The 22,082-nt window shown below is 36.8% G+C and overlaps 2 protein-coding genes across 2 annotated transcripts; one reads left to right on the top strand and one right to left on the bottom strand.

The window, feature by feature from the left end:
• The first annotated feature begins 3,067 nt into the window (after positions 1–3,067).
• Positions 3,068–9,173, top strand: LOC131307289 (protein disulfide-isomerase). Its single transcript, XM_058333710.1, has 11 exons — positions 3,068–3,373; positions 4,977–5,007; positions 5,222–5,509; positions 5,590–5,778; positions 5,852–5,977; positions 6,629–6,766; positions 6,852–6,971; positions 7,173–7,290; positions 7,714–7,826; positions 8,226–8,416; positions 8,913–9,173. Exons 1-10 carry the CDS (start codon positions 3,189–3,191, stop codon positions 8,412–8,414), a joined length of 1,497 nt encoding a protein of 498 aa, XP_058189693.1. The 5' UTR covers positions 3,068–3,188; the 3' UTR covers positions 8,415–8,416; positions 8,913–9,173.
• A 5,229-nt stretch (positions 9,174–14,402) lies between these two features.
• Positions 14,403–19,046, bottom strand: LOC131307288 (two-component response regulator ORR9-like). The gene is made up of 5 exons (XM_058333709.1): positions 18,738–19,046; positions 18,274–18,413; positions 16,127–16,204; positions 15,058–15,125; positions 14,403–14,818 (listed from the first exon to the last, which is right to left on the bottom strand). The coding sequence occupies exons 1-5, from the start codon at positions 18,886–18,888 to the stop codon at positions 14,461–14,463; spliced, it is 795 nt and encodes a 264-aa protein (XP_058189692.1). The 5' UTR covers positions 18,889–19,046; the 3' UTR covers positions 14,403–14,460.
• Between the last annotated feature and the right edge of the window lie 3,036 nt (positions 19,047–22,082).

Here is a 22,082-nt window from a genome sequence, read left to right as displayed (position 1 = left end):
ACGCTAGTTCTTCATATAAAGTTTCAGTTTTGCAAAAAAAAAAATCCCTTGAAATTACTTTGACAGCAATTTGAAGTTTCAGTTTTGCAGGAAAATTCACTTGAAATTATGATGCCTCCAAAGCTTCCATTTTATGTCGTCACTCCTATGAATCTGCAAATAGCAAATAAAAAGAAAATTATTAGTAACTCTGTGAAAATAAAGACTAATGTAGAAAAAAGACGATATAGATTTCAATAACAAAGGAAAAAACACATATGTTAAATAAATCGACCTTGATTTTTGTAGATCAAACATATGTTTCAAATAAAGAAGAGATTTGTTAGTAAAGAGTTTTCTTCATAAGCTCATCCAATTATTTGTTTCCTTTTGAAACCAAATTGCCAAATAAATCGAAAATCATGGGATGTGGTAACCAATCCTATTAAAAATTAGTCACTTTTAAAAAAGAGGGGTAACCAATTCCGTGATTACCAAATGAGAAACTTAAAAAAAAAGGTTATTTTTTTAAAATTTGAACCCACAAAATCACGGGGAAGAAAAATCACGGAATCTTAATTACCAAATTTTACAAAGAATTGCTTTAGAAACTACTTTAAATGGTAATGGGGAGTACTCCTACCGTTTTCTTTGGAAAAATGCTGCCGTAAGGATAATAATTATGGGATGACTTTGCCATATTAATGATTTATGTTTCCTTTTCAGTTTGGAATTCTCGCAAGTCATGGGATTAGAATATGGAATGTAATTATGGCAGATTTGTTTCATAAAGGCGGGATAAAAAGCAAAGTATTTACCAAAATACCATTTTATAGAATGAAGGGCGGAGATTTATACACAAAGAGGGATAAATCTTAAGTGTTGGTTGTCTTTTGGATTCAAACACAGCTCTGTTTTATTATATAGATGAGCATTACTAGGGATAGGAATGATAAACGAGCCAAGCAGGTAGTTAATCAAGGTTTGATAGCATAACGAGCTTCAAAAATATATTTGAGTTTAGCTTGTTTATATGACTAGTCGATCGCAAACAAACTTTAATCAAGACAAACATGAGCCGATTTCAAGTAGCTCAGTTTTTTTTTATCAATAATAAGTCTAACGAGCCGAGTAGTAGCTTGTTCAAGCTCAGCTTGAAATCTTAACAAACTCCAAAAAAATACTCAAGCTTGGTTTGTTTATGTAACAAACCAATTTTAAACAAGTTTTTAACGAATAAACACGAGCTCAGATTGGTTCGTTTAACCGTCCTAACTAGGAACAAAGATTAGAACACAGATTCGGAAGCAATTGTATGCAGAATTTCTTTGATGCACAAATATATACATGGATCAGACAGTTTCTACAGAGTAATTTTCAGATTTGTGTTTTGAATCTATATTTTCTTAGACATTTCCTATGTTAAGAGGATTTCGCTTAATTTCTTTTCAAATAGTTCTGCCTTACCAGCACTCTCATTCTTCCTTCATCTATAAGGAGTACTTGACTTTTTTTTTTCGAGATTGTAAACCTTGGTTCGGTTTGGTTTGCGTTTTGCTGACTACATAGCATTTGATTTGACCGGTCAAGAGGCTTCAGGGGATAGTGCCCTTGAAATCTAGACATGGTGATGCAAATTCTATGTCATAAAGATATACTAGACGTAGTCGATGTAACCGGTACTCTATTATCCATTCCACAAAATGTAAAAAGATAATAATGTCGATAAAAAAATAAAAGAAAATAAGTGGGAAGGAAAGATGAATTTTCCTTTTCTTATTTAAAAAACTAGAAGGAAATTCACAAATTATTTGAACTAAGGCTCCGTTTGTTTGGGCGTAAAATATTTTTTGGTAAAATGCTTTACTTATTTTCCGGTGTTTGGTTGTGTAAAAAATGAAGAAAATATTATCTGAAAAAACATTTTACATGAAAAATATTTTTCATTGTAAAAGATTTCACATCGAAACAAACAGAGTCTAACAGCCAAATAATTGGAAGAAAAGTCAAAAGAAGAAGAAGAAAGGAGTTAGGAGCTTTCCGCTTACACACTCTTTAGTCGGTAAAAAAAAAAATTGAAATACCGCCTTTACTTTTCATCAAAGGAAAAAGACCTCTCTAATTTAATAGATAGATATCAAGCATTAAGGATGAAACCGTCCCTTAATAACTGGGTCAAATGGAGATATAAATCCGAATTTATTGGGGTAAATTTCAAAATCGACACCCCTGAAATTTTCTTTAATGACAAATACGCATTTCCGTATGAGAAATGACTATAGATCTCATGTGGTTCAATGTTCATTTCAGCAACACCCCAATCAAAAATTGTTCAACCAAACACGTGATCAAATCATACTGACAAATTCACTCATTTTAATAGTACAATGAATATTAAAAAGTTTTCAATCTCAAATTTTTTTTTTGGAAACATCTTTTTATTGGAGTAACAAATAAAAAATTAATGACTAATAATTAATCTTATCATTTTAGATAAAAAAAACTTTACAGTGGCTAAAACAAAGTCATTTTGATTCAATAAAAGTGAGAGCTCATAATTTTTTTTTATGTTATTATCAAAAAGACTGAATTTGCCAATAGATGCCACCTTCGACCCATTTCACCACGTATTTAGTTGAATAGTGATTGGTCGAGCGGCTATGATTTTTTGTCTAGAATTTCGAAATGAATCTCACAAAACGCAGTATACATCTAGTGATGTACCCATAGTTTTATTGATTTCTCATATGTGAGGAGGTATCTGCCGTAAAGGGAAATCTCGGGGGTTGTCGGTGAAATTTACCGCGCCGGCGTGTACCGTAAGGCGTAAGCTCACCACGTCACTTTAAATAGATGCGGCAAATTCCACAGGACCCGACACGTGGAACCTTATTCGGGAATCATACGTTCCTCATTGCCAAACAAACCATCATCCGAAGGAATCCACGCGCTCGCGCCCTCAATGACAACAGTTGGCAAATCACGTAACGCCACGTGGACATCAGCCATTCCTACCGCGCGTACAACGTTCTTCACGTACTCGCGAAGGTACACAAAAGAATCCCATGCAAAGTCCACTGTCCACCGCTACTCTCACTCTCTCTCTCTCCCCCTCTCTCTCATCCGAAAGAAAATTCTCTTTTTATAAAACCCTCACTCAGGAGGGAGAAGACTAGTTTTTTTAGAGAGAGAGAGAGAGATTAGAGGTAATGGCGTCGATGGCTGGGATCTGGTCGTTCTTGTTCGTCGTATCGATCATCGGCTCGTCGTTTGCTACTGAGAGCGAGATTGAAGACGCGCCGTCGAAGGAGTTTGTTCTTACCCTGGATAGCTCCAACTTCCACGATACCGTTGGCAAGCACGACTTCATCGTCGTCGAGTTCTACGCTCCGTGGTAATTGAATAAGTAGGGTTAATTCAGTTGATATTTGTGGATCTTGACTCTGCTAGTATTTTGTTGGAACTTTCATTCTGTTTAGAGTTGCGAAATGTTTGGTTTGCCGAGTTTATTAGGTTAATTGGGGACTAGATCTAAAGCTGGAAATGAATTTGAAGCGAATTGTGTTTTGATCTATTTGCGGAGTTCTAGTGGCGAGTCTACTCTGTTTATCGATTTCTACAGTTATGTATCCAATCTGCCCAATTTGATTTTACATTTAGTCATAACTCATAAGTCACAGCTTTTTATTTCATGACTATTATTTTGACACTGGCAGCACATCTGTACTTCAAGATAATATAAAAGAATTGCTTATTTTGATACTGACAGCACATCTATACTTCAAGAAAATATAAAAGAATTGCCGAGAGGCCTTTGGCCTAACGGGGTTGGGAGGTGCACTTACCTCCTAGGAGAAAGGAGGTCGGGAGTTCAACTCCTCATCCAAGGTGTTAAAGCTAACTATTCTAACAATGTTGTGACTTCCGCCAATAAAAAAAAATAATATGAAAGAATTTTCCTTTTGGATTTAACTTTTCTGACCCACTATTATTTTCCGAAAACAATTGCCTTTAAGATTAAAACAGTTAGAAAGAAGATCGTTGGCTGGCTTTTTAGCCTTTCATGAGAACAAATTGTTTTTGTTGACTAGGAAAGGGCGAAAGGTTTTTTGGGTTGAAAAGAATGCATGCCAATGGTTGTTTTGATTCAGCTGGACAACTAGTGAGATCCTTGATCTGTATGCTCCCTGTCATCCTGTATTAATCAAGGATTAACTTTACTCATGTAATGGTAGATTTAATCCATTTCAAATCTCAATCCTTGCTGACTTGAATTGAAATTGGAGCTTTTCGCACTTACATCGTGATGTGACTGCGTGTGCTTGGGACCTTACGCGTAGAAATTTATCTTGTGAACCATGGATTCTCTCACTCCACATTTTTTATTTTTGGAATTATGATTTATCTTCAGTATACAAGTTGAAATTTCGTCATCGGTAAGAGATTATAAGTAGCAGATTTCCCATTCTCAAATGTTTGCATTCTTGTATTCTTTGATTAGTGACTCTAAGCCCACTGTTGATACTCTTTTGGTTAAACAAGTTTCCGTCCTAACCTTTTGCTTAAAAGGGTCATTGCTTGCTCTCTCTAAGTAGGTCTTTGTGTGTGTGTGTGTGTGTGTGTGTGTGTGTGTGTGTGTATATATATATATATATGTAGCTACTATATACATGTTTATGTAAATACATACATCCTTTCTCCCCTTCCCTATCATAAATAGGTTATATCAATAGTGAAGGTTGGAATGGAATGCTAATTGATTTATGGGTGCCCAAATAGGTTTCTATCACAATTCAGCCGCCTTTGAATTTCTCAACCAGATATATGATTAAGTATAAAACACCCGTAATGCATCTTGTTTAACTTCTCTGATTTCTATGTAGATGTCCTTGTTTCCATGGATGTGATTTCTGTGGTAATACAAGTTCAATTGACAGAAGTGACATTCAGATTAAGTTATGGTGTTTGTGAACTTATTTCTGTTTGTATTGTAACAGGTGTGGCCATTGTAAGAAGCTTGCTCCAGAGGTAATGCATGTTTACATGAGTTTCAAACTTGAATTTGGATTACTATATGGTTTTATTTTATCTTTCTCCTGCATCCATATGATTATTCAATGCTTGTAAAAATATTATTATAGTATTCAATTCCTGAATGAGCTGGATTTTGTCAAGCTCTGAACTGTATTGAAGAGAAGAATGTTAACGATTGATTCGTTGCCAATTCTGTCGGGATTTTCAGTATGAAAAAGCTGCTTCTGTACTGAGTAGTAACGATCCTCCAGTCATTCTGGCAAAAGTTGATGCCAATGAAGAAAAAAACAAAGGACTTGCAAGTGAATTTGATATCAGTGGTTTCCCCACAATTAAGATATTGAGGAATGGAGGGAAGGATATTCAAGACTACAAAGGACCTCGGGATGCTGAAGGTATTGTTGCTTTTTTGAAGAAGCAAAGTGGCCCTGCGTCTAGAGAAATAAAATCTGTGGAAGACGCTACTGCTCTTGTTGACGACAAAAAGATTGTCGTGGTAAGTGCCTAATGCTTTTATGTATTTTCCCATCCATTTCCTTCCAAGATTTGAATACTGATGACGTTTACACTGTATAGGTTGGGGTGTTTCCAGAGTTCTCCGGAGAGAAGTTTGAGAACTTCAAAGCTTTAGCTGAGAAATTGCGGTCTGACTACGAGTTTGGTCACACTTTAGACGCAAAACTCCTGCCGCGTGGTGAATCATCAGCTGTTGGGCCTACAATTAGGTTGTTCAAGCCATTTGATGAGCTTGTTGTTGATTTCGAGGTATGCCGATATGTTCAAAGCCACGGATTTGGTTTCTGAGATGATTTATATTACTGATACAGTATGGTTGCAGGATTTTGATGTGGACGCTTCAGAGAAGTTTGTTGAAGAAGCTAGTATTCCTGTTGTGACTCTCTTCAACAAAGACCCTGACAATCACGCTTTTGTTATTAAATTCTTTAACAGTCCTAATGCTAAGGTGAATAATGGAACTGCATTTTGTTCTTATATGTACGATCATGTGAACCTAATTGTAGATTTTATTTTCGGGAAGCTCCAGTTAAAATTTCCTAATATTCCTAAGACATCAATAAGAAAGCTATTAGTTTTTGTTTTTTTTCATTCTTTGTTTCTTAGTTCCTGATTTCTCTGCGTTGTTGTTTTGATTTCAAAGCCATGAGTTTACAAGTCACAAGCGACTAATTGAAGACGTTGAGGTGCATGAATTTGTCAAACAGTATTGTATTGAGTGAAACAACATTCTATCTGATCACCTCTAATTCCCACCCGTTGTATGCAGTGAAATTTTTGAGTCGTAAAATGTTTCTGTTCTTTATTGGCCCTTGCATTTGCTTTTATAGCAAATAGCCTATATGTGTTATTTAGTTTGTCGTTGATTTCCAAATTCGGATTTTGGTGTGGAAGTTTACTAAATTTTGTCCCCAAATACTGGTCATTTTATTCTGTAGTTGCATTTCAAGTTTATGTTTGGTGTGATTGCTATTATTTGGCTTTATATATAAGCCCTCTTATTACCTTCTTTAAGCGTTTCTTTACTGTTTTTTTGGTTCGTTTTTCTGTCAGAATTGTAAGATTCTGTTGTTCTGATCAATATTTTTGGTATGGCTAGGCTATGTTATTCCTGAATTTTAGCAGTGAGAATGTTGATGCTTTTAAATCTAAATATCGTGATGTCGCTGAACAATACAAAGGAAAGGGCATAAGTTTTCTCATGGGGGATGTTGAAGCTAGTCAAGGTGCCTTCCAGGTCTGTATCTTTTGTTACGCAGATTGGATGTGAACTCAAGTGTCTCATTGATATGCTTTTGATAACTATATGCTCCATTGAACAGTATTTTGGGCTTAAAGAGGACCAGGTGCCTCTCATCGTTATCCAGACCAGTGATGGACAGAAATATCTTAAACCAAATTTGGGGCCTGATCAAATTTCGCTATGGGTGAAGGAATACGAGGTGTAGCATGCTTCTTTGACTGATTGATGATTTATTCGATGCCATTATCTTGTTTGAATTTGTTACGGGCCACCATGCATATAGAATAACTTTCCTGTCTTAAATATTCTCTTGTCATTTCTGCTGATTATTAAGGATGCTATATGAAAGAACTTGTAACATTGTTTACCATCCCGAACTGACTACAATTCATAATTGCAGGAGGGCAATGTGCTTCCGTATAAAAAGTCCGAAGCTGTACCTACAGTTAATGATGAACCTGTTAAAATAGTTGTTGCGGACAACTTCCAGGACATGGTTATCAACTCAGGGAAAAATGGTGTGTTTTAACAGTAGTTTCTTCGATAATCTTTTTTTCCCGCCGTTTGCCATATTAGTAACTTGGGATTCGTATATCTGAGGTTCTTTTGGGGCCATTTGGTCTGTTGTCATAATATAGCAAATGTGGGTTTTGAAAAGGAAAAAGAAATTCAGGTTTTCTTCTTGTAGGCTGCAGCCAATCTCTTAGGTCATATTTTGCACTTTTTTACCATGAGATTTGAGTGACAATTCCAGAAACAATTGATTTGGTTGTTGACGTATATACATTTTTTTTGCGCAATTAATAAATTATAACTTTGAGGGGAATGGTGTTGGGTTTAGAGTTACATAAACCAAGGAAAAGACTAGCGACATGATTGCTTGGTAGTTATTAATTAGTTTATGCCTGTGCATACTGATATGGTCGTGTTTTGCTACACAGTTCTGTTGGAATTTTATGCTCCCTGGTGTGGTCACTGCAAGAAATTGGCTCCTATCTTGGACGAGGTTGCCTCTTCATTTCAGAATGATGCTGATGTTGTCATTGCAAAGATTGTAAGTTCTATAACCTTCCTAGCTGAATACAGTATTAAGGGATATATTAGTTTGTTGGTAGTCGGTTGCTTTCTGATATTAATTTGCACCTTAATTTTTCATTTGATGTAAGATCTGCTTTCAAAATAGAATTCATTTCTTGTGTCATTTTGGGCCTGTGATTCATGTACGGTTGCTTTATGGCTTCTGCAAATAAAGAACAAAATTCTTTACCTGTTTTCACATGTGAAGAGAAACTGAATTCCTAGTTGGGTCGTTTTTTAGCTCTTGTGTGTTGATGCTTCGCAGATCTCATCCTCAGGTGTCTGGTATATATGCTTCGCAGATCTCATTCTGTTCCACACAGAGATCTGTTTCATCTTTCTATTGTTTGTGATTTCTTCCACTGTGAAAATTCAGGATGCCACTGCAAATGATATTCCAAGTGATGTTTTCGACGTGAAAGGTTATCCTACACTGTACTTCAGGTCAGCAAGTGGGAATCTGTCGCAATATGACGGGGATCGTACGAAGGACGATATGATTGAATTTATTCAAAAGAATCGGGATAAAACTGCCCATCAAGATACAGGAAAAGATGAGCTGTAGAGGTAACGTTTTCTACATTTGGATCTTGTTTGCCTATTAAGGCCAGTGGTCTCATAAATTGAAATGAAACCAAATTGGAGTGAGAAAGTGAAGTCTAGTTGCCCCTGGTAAACTCAAAACCAACTGCAGTGAAAAATTAAAGAAAAAATCAGCAGAAAAGCAAAACTTCTCAATCTGTGCAGTTGGTTTTCTGTATGAGTTCAAGAATCAATCAAAACTTCCCTGCGCTGATTGTAAGGGATCCAATAAAGAAACATTAACCTTCTCAATCTGTGCAGTTGGTTTTCTGTGTGTACTAGATTCAGTTTCTCATTCCAATTTGGTTTCCTCTCCATCGTGGTCAATAGGTTATCCGTTTGAGACTTGGTTAGGAAATTGTCAAAGATTTGGTGACGATGTTGGACAGCAATTTGGGGCATTGTGTTCTTTAGATGTAATAATTTCGTTTCTCTGGACACGATATATATGTGAAATTCATGGCATTTCGTACTTCTGCAGGAATGTAAGAGCCCATGCAGACAAGAACACAGGTGGGTTACATGTGCTGTGGCACCTATAATTGAGACTAGCTTGCAAGGAAGCAACAGATAATCCACTCTTGTATGTCCTAACCTGAATAAGTTGTTTGGGCTGTTGTGTAGTTGCAGTATTTTCCAGTTATGCAGATGAACAGTTCTGTTTTGGCTATAGGAACTTTACTACTAGAAAAATCTGGAAACAACCCTGTTTTGAGGTGGTATATTTGAGTTTCTTCTAGTATAAGCTCGGCAGTGCTTTCTGTTATTTTTAAAAGATCATGTAGGAATGGAAAAGCTGATCCAAAGTTAGATAGATCTCAATTCTTGTTGCTTTTAATGAAAGAGGAGGCTGTTGAAAGTTGAAACTAGCTGCAAGTAATTAGATAGATTTACAATCCTCTCTACTTATCAATGAAGAGGATGCGGTTGAAACTTGTCGAAATGTCACTGGAAATTCGCTGGATCTTCGTTGGGACCCGCCGGAATATGCTTGGTTGAAGACTACACACAACAGTGCACTAAAAGAAACCATGGTGGGGCGTTCTTTTCTTCGTTCTTGCCTGTGTCAGCTTGGATCGACTCCTGGAAAACTATGATACATGCAACAATCCTCTCTTGGCGAGTGATAATGCCACGACATTGATGTCTATCTGACATCTCTATCCTCCTGATCAACCTTTTTCCTTGCCCGAGTCATTCTCCTCTCTCTCTCTCTCTCTCTCTCTCTCTCTCTCTCTCTCTCTCTCCACGTTTCTGCCTATCGCTGACGGCCATTACAATGCCTGGACTTCAGACCCAATATTTCCTATTCAATCAATTCGTCACGGACCTCTTCGTATTGCCATCTTGGATCTTCGTTTCCACCGTTATTGTCGTATGCATCATCAAAATCGTTTTGGTATGTGAATCTATTTTCATGATACCACACAAATGAAGCAGCAATTTTAAAAAGAGCTTCGCTGCATGTGGTTCTCTCTTGGGCTCAGGAATAGTTGCATCATATCGGGGAAATTGTTTTTACATATTTCTTTAGTGCTTGACTGCGTATATATATGTATTTGAAGTGTATGGAGTTGAGGTAACAAGATATGGGTCATCCGTATGAGGCATATTTGAAATGGGTGGTGTCGTTTGTGTCACTGATGGTGCGCGGGTGAAATAAACAGGGTTCTAGAGACGAGAGAGAGAATGATAAGCAGATGAGAAACTCCGAGCAGACTGAAACTGTGAAATCAAGTTAGAGATCGTGGCAGTATTGCCATAGATCAATTCTCGTGGCCTTCTGTTTGCCATAGACCTTTGTTACGAAGGACTCGAGATTTTTGGAGTCTTTTAACTCCACTTCTCCTCAACTCCCCTTGCAAGTCCTATTAGACGAGAGCAAATCGATGACTTGCCTAAGCAAAGATCCTATTAGTCGAGAACTCTCACCTTTTTATTGTTATCGTCGTAAAATGCCAAAAAGGCTACGACCCGTTAGACGGGACATCGAAAGAAAATCAGTAGGAGGATATAAAATCCAAGAAGGGGGCAAAAAAAGGTTGTTAAGGTCTTAGCAACCCAATTTGCAGCTGCATTTGCTTTCCTGGAGCACCATGACATTGAGAGACAGGACTCCAAAGCCATAGCTCGAACATCATATTCTCAAGGAGGATCGATAATCTTCTAAAACGCATGGCAAAACAACCTGTTTGTTGTCATCGCGAACCTCAATCCCTCGGCAGGTTTCCAGACGGCCATTGGTTCGGCTTCTGAAAATTGGAGGCGGCTTGAATAGTTTTTGCTAACTCATCAATGAGACTTCTCTTCCAATCAACGAACAATAACAGCTCCAGTGTTGGATCGCTTCTCGTCAGCTTCACCGTTTACATAATCCCTGCGCTAGCACACATGATAACATTTTCTCCCGCTGCAGCTGGAGAGGTTTGTGTACTTCACTTTCACATTTAAGAGTTGTTGGAGCAGCAAGTGACTTCAAGGGTATGTTGGTCTATCAGGTCGAGCTTAAGAATTTTTTTTTTTTTTTTGAATCAGTCAATTCATTTCAAGCCCGAAGGCAGAGATTACATCGCAAAAATAATGGATCGCACCAAACTACCTACTCTAGGATTACAGAACACCCTGCAAAAGCAAATCAGCACTAGGTGCCGATATGAGAATCCCATCCGGGACTAGGCAGAGAGAAATCAAATAAAATCCCTGTACAAACCTGTAATCAATAAAAAAACGGATGTAATCAAACAACAAACAGATCACAAGCGAAAGAAGAAATCTAATCCCGTGCCGGAGACCAAATACTACTTCACATCTGAAACTGCCGTTGACGGCCCAGAATAAGGAAACAACGCCGGAGAACAAACAGGCAAGAGCTGCTACTGGAAAACCCCCAAAAAGCATCACCGACACCGCCGTCAACCACCGCAGACCTCACTTCGAACACCCACCAAAACCCTAACTAAAATTATTTGCCCACCAACCAACACCCACCGGATCTAGAGCACTAGACCGGTACAAACCGGACTGGGGGAGACCCAGCCGGAGAAAACAAGCCAAACAGCCGGAAAAAAACAAAAAAACAAAAGAAAACCTAACCCCAATCAGAGCCTAACCCCAAACCGCCATTATTACCTCCTCCGATGGCCAATAAACTCCGTATTTTGGAAAGACAAGGTGGAGCCGTGATGGATCCAACCCACAGGTCACCGGCCAGAGGTCGGAACACCTGAAACAAGGTCACCACGAACATTGCAGCACATGCTCCCAAAAACGATGAGAAGATACACCGTCGGAAAAGAGAGAGGAGGAGGAGGGGAAAGGGTGAGGAGGGGAGAGGGCGGAGGGGGAGGCGGCTGCCCCCCTCCCCAAAACCAGATCTGTTTTGGGTTTTCTTTTTTTTAGAGAGAGAGAGAGAGATAGCAGGCGAGGTCGAGCTTAAGAATAGATCACAACATTAAGGGCTCATTCCAGAACACCTACTTAAAAAATAAGTACTTATTTCATATTTTCAAACTCAAAAATAATGTAAACGAAAAATATATTTTCAATTTTTTTGCACCGTATTAAAGATCTCATTGAGATCTCTTAAACAAAATTCATATTGTATATTTTTAAATTTTAATAAGTCCATTATTTTTGAACTTGAAATTGCCTTCTTAAAGAGGTTTATGTCCTCACTTTCACATTTAGGTTGAGTGTCGAGGTCAATTTATTCGGTCTCTTATATTTGTCGACACCGTGGTTTATAATTGCTAGACATGGCTGTCTCAGTATGAAATTGATGTGTAATGGGTAATTATGAGATGAAAATTGTCTTGGAATATGTGTGATTTGAAATCGAGTAATTGATTGCGGGATAAAATTGATTTGAGATGTGATTTGTATCCTAAGGCCCCGTTCCAGAACACCAATAAATGCTTATTTCACATTTTCAAACTCAAAAATAACGTAAACGAAAAATAATTTTTCAATTTTTTTTGCACCGTATTAAAGATCTCAATGAGATCTATCAAACAAGATCCATAGTGATAGAAAAATTATTTGCGTAAGCACATGATTTTTGAGTTTAAAATTGTCTTCTTAAAAAATAAGTACTTATTTATCGTTCCGGAACGGGGCTTCAAAGACCCTTTATTTTTCTTCGTTTTCTTAAACTTCTACCTTTCTATCTATGCATATAAAATACGGGTGGCAAATTGAATTCAAACTCATTCACTGAAAAATAGACCCAACTCAACCCATTAATTAGTTGGGTTAGAATGGGTCCATCCCATCTATATATATATACACAAAAAAAAGTGTTTAGATCAACACATCGGATGTCATTGATTTCCGCGTGAGGCCCCTCGTTTTTCTTTTTAGACTTTTTGGACGGCTCGGATCGGCCGTCTGGTGGCCGGAAACGGCCTGACGCAGCTGTCGGTACGATTTCTCTACGTTTCCGTCGGTACGTGTAGCAGCACTCACATAACCCAAACAGAAATAGAAGAGAAATGCAAAATGGCAAGCCAACTCACTCAGGTGGGTCCCACTTCATTAACCGAAAACAAGGCAATTTTTCCTCCCTCTCTCTCTCTCCCTCGTTCCCTTCCTAACCGCTGCCCACCTCTCTCTCTCTCCTTCCCTTCCTAACCGCTACGCCCCCACCCAGGCTAATCTACACCATTCATTCCTAACCTTTAGAACAATTTTCGACCAGACCGAATAAGGTCCTAAATCTTATGAACATGCATATTAACTAACTTATTTATGTATTTATTCAAAAAAAAATCATATTTTTAATTTTGCGTCATACTTTTGTGACTTATTGATTTGTTTTGGCGAGAGAAATCGGAAAAGTAAAAAAATTTGATCGAAACTCATAATTTTTTTAAAAAAGACAAAAGTAAGAATAAAAAAAAGTTATCTTTTTTACTTATTTTTGTCTTTATTGAAAAATAATGAGTTTCGATCAAAATTTTTTACTTTTCCGATTCCTCTCGTCGAAACGAATCACTAAGTAACAAAAGTCTGACGCAAAATACACAAATGGAATAAAAATTCAAATAAAGACAAAATATGTTACTTAACTTTTCAATTCAAACTCACCCTAAGGAAAAAAAAGAAAGAAAGAACATGAAAAGAAAAGAGATGGGAAACGACTCACTTTTTTTTTCTTGTGCTTTCTTTCCTTGAAATCAATTTTGCAAGCTATTCCTAAAATTTTAGCAAAATCTTCATTCGGTTCAGTAATTTTAGTTTACAGGGGTAATTTGGTCATTTAGTATATAGGGGTATTATGGTAATTTTAGTATACAAGGGTAATTTGGTCATTTAAATGTCCAAGGGTAATATAGTCATTTCAGTATATATGTGGGTTTTTTCGCCATTTTAAATTTTAATATATATGTAATTGAGTTAATGAGTGAGTCGGGTTTGATTTCAATTAAATGGATTTGGGTTGGGTTGGGTATGGGTAATTGGGTCTAAACAGGTCAATGATCCATTAAAAACTCAACCCACTAATAACTTATCCAATTTGGCCCAAACCTGCTCATTTGACACCCCAAATATAAACACTAGTTCTTTAGTTTGTGACTCTAGGGTTCCTTTTAAGCTTTAAACTTTCGAATCAATTTTGCTCACGGAAATATTTGTACGCACCAACGCTAGAAACGAAAGATCCAATACAATGTGAATCTGACAATTTGGTTTCAAAAGTTATTCCGCCATCGCTAGACAATTGCCACAACATGGGCGTTCTTCTTAGCGAGAACTATTCGTTTTTTTTTTTTTAGGTACACTAGCTAGAAGATGAAAAATTGGATGGGCTTGGAATTAATTTTTTTTAAAAAAAACAAAAAACAAACAAGCTAGATGTTTTTTTACATTATATTTTCATTCACCTCAATAAGTTCCATGGAAAATTCTCACCAAAACCTCTCAATCCATTACATCATGTTACTATTTCTCCAATTTGGTGGAATGTAAAATATTGACTCAAGTTGCATGGATGATTTATTAATTGAAGCTTTTTGCCCATACAAGCCGAATTAATTTATTGCGAAAAATGGAAAGCCGTGTCCGCACATAAATATCGCAACGAAACAAATCAAAAAACCAAAAATAAATGTGGAACTCATTACTTGTACAAAACCTACTTCTTTCATCTTGGGTCTTCTTTCTGAGCACTCTTGAGTTATCAGCTTCCTTTTGTTACCGTTACAGTTACGTCTTTCATTAGTGTTGGTGTTGGTGTTGCTGTCGCTGTCGTGAATATTGTCGATCGCACTCAAGTTGCGATTTTGGGATGAGCGGACGAGGGGTTTTGAAAGATGAGAGTGAATCTTGCTCAAATCCGATAACTGAACAGGTTTTAGCAGGAACTCCTCTGCCCCTCCTTCCAAACACCTAAAAAGTTGGTACAATTATACATAACTAATGTAAATACGCGCGCGGTTAAAGTAAGAATTTTATTTCAACAGCCAAAGAACACTCACAGATAAGGTAGATTTTGACAAGGATTTTGTAAATTAAGCTCTTTTTTTCTTCTTTGTTTTTAGGAGAGTGAATTCTACCATAAATTTAAAATCCAAACTCACATTAATGGTGATGAGAAGTTGAGGAGGAAGGAGAGGAGGCTTGCTTACATATTGATTCTAGAAGGTACATTCTCTGATGACATGACCACAACTGGAATGTCTTTCCAAGAAGACCCCTGCATCCAAGTGAAACATTAATCCCCATAAGAAAGAAAAAAAATATTTCCTCAAAAAAGAAAAAAGAAAAAAGAAAAAAGAAAAGGTTTGCACACAAATGAAAACCTTTCTTAATTTGATTAGCTATGACCTTCCTGCTATGCGAAAAGAGTATTGAGGTGCCTGCTCATGCTCACACGACATGTATGTTTGTGGTGCGCATAAGTTAGCCCAAATATCCGATTATCACAAATATATATATATATATATATATATATATATATATATATTACCTGGTCAATTTTCAACTAAATTTCTTAATGTTTCAATTCAAGAGTTGCTGAGCAAATTGAGAAAAGAAAAGGAAGCCAAATTACTTGCTGATATTTCTTAGATAATGAAGTACTGACCCATGATGGGGATCAAAATGTACATTTTCCTCTAATGTTCTTGGCCCAGTAAAAGAACAAAGATGTAGCAAGTAAGCTTGTTTGGTTAGGGCTATTTGTCTATGAAGTATAAACGCGGTTCAACCAGTTGAGCGATAAATAGTTTATAGCCAAAATGTAAATAAGTAATGCAAACCAAACGGGCCTTTGTTTAATTTGATATGGTTTTGGAGCAGGCACCAACCACGCAACCAAAATTAACCCGAGTAGGAAAATGATGTTCACACTCCCATTTTGTATAAGTTCACTCCATGAACCAAATGGGCCTTTGTTTAATTTGATATGGTTTTGGAGCAGGCACCAACCACGCAACCAAAATTAACCCAAGGAGGAAAATGATGTTCACACTCCCATTTTGTATAAGTGCAATCCATTTTTGCTTTGTAGTGCTCTAAAATTACATGATTATCCTTTTTATGTGTGAAGGGAAAAATTTATGAAGGGTAGTTTTGTAATTTCATATCACTACAAAACGGAAAAAGAAGAAGAAGGTGTACTTGGACAAAAGGGGAGTGTGAAAATCAATTCCAAGGAAATATATTGCTACAAAAATGTTGCCTGTTGTGGCTGACCTTGACTTTTTTCAGCAAATCATAACCGTTCATTCCTGGCATGCTGTAATCAGTGATGATTAAATTGACTTTTGATCCCTGAACATGATTAAAAAAAAAACAAAAAAAACAAATCTGCAATATTCAGTATTAAAGATGGCTGATAAATAGGGCATCTATAGAGGAAAAACACAAGAACAAATTACCAAAAAACAATAAAAATGAAAAGAAGATTTTTTTTGTTTGTGTGTGTATCTATTCTCCCCCTCCCAACCAACAAAAAGAATGTAAAATTATGTAAATAGAAATATGACTTTTGGCTTTTCTAGGAAAAAAATGAATTTCGACACATGACACTAACCTTCAAACCCTTTACAAGTTGCTGTACTTCTTAAAAAATAATAAGGTAATAGGAATGTTAAATCCGTTTTTTTGTAGAATAGTGCAGATGTTAATAGTACGCAGATCGGTGATACTGGAGGGGGATTCGAGTGAGTGATTAAGGCGATAAGCACCGGATCAAGCTCTTCCAGACCATTTGAGGTGATTGTGGAAGATTTGAGGCACGAAACTGCTTGGTTCAATGGTTCAAGAAGTTTGAATGTAGTTTTGTGCGGAGAACTAGAAACTGTGTATGGATATCGATGGTAGTGGCTAAGAATGCCAACTTTTTGGGCTAAGAATGCACGTTTTGCTGATTTCAAAGTATGGATGGAGGTGGCTCCCGCTTTGCACGCGCTCGATAGGGACCGACCTGCTGGTAGCATCCCTTGGCACTTTTTTCTCATGCCCTTCCTTGTCGATGATTTATCTTGATATGTATTCCCTCCGTCTCAATTTCTTTGTCATTTTTTAGAGTTCGTGCCACTTTTCAATTAATTATATATTGTAATTTATAATGTTTTAAGTGATTTCGAAAACATTGAATTATAGAACAAATCGAGATCTATCAAACAAGATCCATATTGAATATAAAATTTATTACCATTTTAAAGATATAACTAGTTTTTTAATTCAGTTAGAATAGAACTGAGACAAGTAAATTGGGACAGAGGGAGTATATTAATAAAATTACCGCCTTTTTAAAAACAAAATTTAATGAAGGCCAGAATTAGAGAGGAATTTGGACCACAATTATTTATGTGCATTTAGTATTTGTTTTAAGTTATGAGTAAACATAACCAACTAATAAAAAAGATTTTGGGCCTACGACGAGATATTTGGCGGATTTGTTGGATCCAACCAAAATGTAAGCTTTAAATAATTAAACTTTGTCAAATCCTCTTCTCCACCACTTTCAACCTAAAACAATTAGAGTGGGACATATATCATTTTTTTTGATCGGCGAATAAAGAAATTATTAATCATTGAAATAGGTACAACGATCAAAAGGGATACGAGCAAACCAGGAAAGGAAAAAAAACTCCCTTCCTTTTTGTCCAAAAACCACAATTTCAAACGTGTTTGAGAGGCGATTACTATCCTTTTTCAAAAATTCCTTTAAATTGTAGGTTATAGATTTAGAAACTAATCAACTTTGTAAAAGTGTTGGAAAGATACGCGCAGAATATATTTCGTAAAAAAGTTGTAGAATATATTAGTACGATGAATAGATTTTGGTTTAAAGTTGATGGATATATTTGTACTTTGTGCAACTTACTGAATTCGATCGTACATGCAAAATGATCTCATTCAAAAATGTCGGGTTAATTTTTGTATTGTTCATTCTCCATTTTATTTTTTTATAATTTATTTTGAGTAGAATACGTTCCGGACCTAATCCAAATACACATAATTCAAAATGCAATAATTAGGCTTCCAAACACCCCCTTAATGTGTATACCACATTTAACTTGTAATGCCATTCTATGTTCATTTACATCGTAAATATATCTTTATGATATAATCGTTTAATCTTTGTAATCGTTTATAAAAATTAATTAAAATTTTTTTTCTGTTGGAAAAAAAATAAATAATAATTTATGGACACTGATTCATGAAGTGAATTTGAAACTGGATTTTTCACCCGAGAATCTATTTTCTACTCATATATATTATTCTAAAGAAGAAAATATTGATGTTAAAAAGTTTGAGAAAGAAAGGGTGAGAAAATTAAGTCCCACCTAGAAAATGTACAAATTGACACAGGAAAATGATAGGATTCTCACCTGTTGTTGTGGTGATTGGCTTGAGGAAGATGTACAAGATGAAGAAGAAGAAGAAGAAGTAAAACTTGTGGAATCAGTACTGTTGTTATCAAGCAAACCCAAGTACTCCAAAGCTTTGTTTCCAGAATCCACGCAAGTCACTGTGAATCACCACCACCACCACCACCATCGAGAGATCGAGATCGAGAGAGAGAGAGAGAGAGAGATGAGCTCCAAAATTTGCAATACATGATTGATATAATGCCCGAAAACTTAATTTTTTTTGGCTAATTGAGTACTGTAACAGGCTAGCTTACGAGCACCACGACTATTACCTAGAAGACTAATTAATCCCGTTGTTCTCTAGCGAGAATTGGTTCGGGATTCGTTGAAGTGTGTGTACGTAAGCCGCCTGAGTACACTAAAGAATTCCGGGGATGAACAATATACTCGTAGTAGGAATTAGTCTGTACGTACGTACGTACCTTGGTAGGAAGAAACAGTTAGGAGCCTCTCCAAGAGCTTTCTGTCAGTAAGACTATCATCTACTGCTAACACATGAAAATTTTGCTCTTCCCCTTTCTCTAATTCTTCTTTCTTGTATTCTCCATGAGTACTTCTTGATTCCAAGTCCATTTGCTCCAAAAAAATGGCCAAAGATCCCTTCAGATATATGCAGTCAGTTGCCTGGCTGCAATGTGTTGAGAGAGAAAGAGAGAGAGAGAGAGAGAGAGAGAGAGAGGTGCTTGGGTGGTGGGAATGTGGGATATGTTAGTTTATTTTTCTTTGGTTTTTATTGAGTGAGACTTGGGAAACAACCGTGTCTTGGGTTTTAATTCCCCCAACTGTGCTACGGTCACCGCACCGTCCACGCCATGCTCGCGTGGGGTCCATTCTGACCCTCACAAAAATATAAAAAAAATGCTCATAAATTTTAAAATATTTTTGCTAGGGGATCGCATTAAAAATCAGCTCAATTAAATATCGGTATGTATCTTTTCTGAATTTGTAGAAGTAAAATTGAGCAGTTGAGCAGTTTCACTTGGAATTCAGATAACATATCTACCGATATTCAATTGAGCTGAATTTTTAAAGGATTCCATAAAAAATATTCTAAAATTTATGAACATTTTTCTATATTTTTGTAGAGTTCTCCCCCCACCCCCCCAAAACTAGTATAGAGTGCGGATCCGCAGCCTCTCTTAGTATTCGTACGCTTGATATGAGTTGTTCATTAATTTTAAAATAAATCTTCCCCACAATAGAATAATTGTAATTATCAAAAAATAGAGGATAATTGTACGTGCTTAATAATAATCGGATCAAGTACTTAAAAGATATCTGATTGAACTGATTTCTAAAGAGCTACTTAAAAGTATATTTCGCAATAGATAAAAATTACTCCATCAGTTCCAAATTCTTTGTCCAGTCCGCAAAACAGAGTGTTAAAAATAAGACAATTTTGTAAGAAAAAATTAAAAGGTTTTTAACAACTTACTAGATATCAATGAGTACTTTTAATTTTTGAAAAAAATTTGAATTTTTTTTTAAAAAAATTGCATTATTTTTAACATTCTGTTTTACGCACCGGACTTCTTTGAAACGGAAGAAGTACGTGAATAAATCGATCGTGTAAATCCTTGGGGTGGGCCCTATGGGTACTCCCTTCCCTACCTTCATGGGCATAGCTACTCTTTTTCTCCCCCTTCGTGATCTCTCACTAGATTCTCACACACTCCTCTGAGACCATCGTTACAAGTGGTCCCCCTTTCTCTCTCTATCTCCAAAAGATTCTCTTCCTCTCTCTCCTATTTTTTTCTTCGGTTTGGATTTTGGGTTGATTGCCAAGGAAAATCCAGATATCTTTGTTCTCATTTTGTCTACAAAATCTGGGTTTGATTTTGGGGGATTGAGTGGAAGACTTTGAAAAGTGATCTATTTAAGTGTTTCAGATACTCTTCTTTAGGATAAATTTTTGAGTGCCGAGCAGGTACCGCACCACGTGTTAGTATCCGTCGGTTTTTCAACCATCCAAACATATTTTGGACGGTCCATATTTATTCCTTCTCTCTTCCCTCACCCCATAACTCTCTTTTCTTTTTCTCTTTCTAAAAGTCAGACTGTCCAAAACACATTTGGATGGCTGGGATAGCTGACGGGGTACCCGTGTGGTACCCGGCCGGAACCCAAAAACTTCTCCTTCTTTAGATGTCATCTTGATCGGTTTGGAAAAGATATAATAGTGTACATCCTCCATATGATACTATCTACTCAGTAGGGGTGTGCAAAAAAACCCGACCCCCCGACGGACCCGACCCAACCCGAAGGGTTTCAGGCGGGGCCGAACGTGTGGTTCGGTCGGGTACGGGTCCATTTTTTGAAAAAAAAAAATCAATTTTCGGTTCGGGGCTCGGGGTGCTGTTTTTCTTACCCGACCCGACCCGACCAGAACCGACCCAACAAAAAGGCGACCAATTCATATAGATTACTTCGGTTTTGGCCGAACCCGACCCGACCAAAAATATCGGTTACGGGGACGGTTATTCCCCCTCCTTCGGTTCGGGTTCGGGGCACAAAAATTCGATAACCGACCAGTCGGTTCGGGTTCGGGACCGACCCCGACCCGTCCGACCCGTGCACACCCCTACTATCTAGTTTATAGAAATATGTACATAATCCAGGTATCTTTGATTCCACCATTTTTTTTTTCTGTTGTCGATTGCATATCAATCATTAGTTTTCAATTTAAAATTTATTTATCAACCTAATGAAAGACAAGTACTATATTGATGCATAAGCCCATTATTTAAACAAGAAAAAAAAATTGGGTAAGCTGACCTTGATACTCTGAACTATATGTAGAATTCCTCTTTCTTTACTATGAATCTTGCTTTACTTTTTGTGATTTTCATGTCACAATTCCCACAATTAAGAAGAATCAAGGCTCAGGACAAATAGAACTAGGTTGGTTTATATGGTAATTGGTAACATTGGGAGGTCAAGTTTAAAATGATCAAAATACACTTTTTAGGACCATTTTAGATGCAAAAATGGATAGATATGCAGATATGTTAGTTTACATATCCATATGGTAGTCATGTCTTCAGCAACACATATCCATCCGCAAGGGACCTCATCACACCTATGTTCATGCTTAAGCTAAGGCACCTCAGCTTGCTAAGAGCACTTATGAGTATATTTAGTCCCACTAAGCGGTTATGCATACTTAAACTTCGAATATATAGTTAGCTATTGAACCAAACACTTGGCGTCAAAATGATCGTAATTACGCTTTTAAATAAAGTGGGCATGATAAAGCAAGTAAATTATTGTGTGCAGATAATAATAATAATAATAAACTCTAAGCATTAAGGGGCGTTTGGTTTGTGTCTTACCGACTATCTTAGGGTACGACTGGCTTATGATTTGTCTAAAAAAAAATTGCAAAAATTGCAAAAAAAATTCACAAGCTGTCCATAAATTGATGGTGCAGGGATATCCATTTGTGGTGGGTAGGTGGAAAAGTATAATTAAGAAGAATAAGTGGTCCATTCTCCAATTAAAAACATTTGAAATCAGAGCTATAATGACCATGCTTGTTTTCGGCTAAACAAATCTAAGTAAATCAAGGGAGCCCCCATCGTAATAACTAAACTTTGGGGACTAAAAAAGGGGGAAAAAGCAGGGGACCACTGTAGGAAATTGATGAGGTGAGGGAGCATGGATTTGGAAATATGAGAAATAGTTGTAATCTTTTGTAATCATAGTGACAAGGACATGAAATAAGTAAAAGGATTTGGGGAGCGACCAGGGACCCAGTTGCAAATATT

This window comes from Rhododendron vialii, chromosome 11a (assembly GCF_030253575.1).
Source record: "Rhododendron vialii isolate Sample 1 chromosome 11a, ASM3025357v1".
Classification (NCBI taxonomy): domain Eukaryota; kingdom Viridiplantae; phylum Streptophyta; class Magnoliopsida; order Ericales; family Ericaceae; genus Rhododendron; species Rhododendron vialii.
This window is presented reverse-complemented; position numbering and strand designations above follow the sequence as displayed.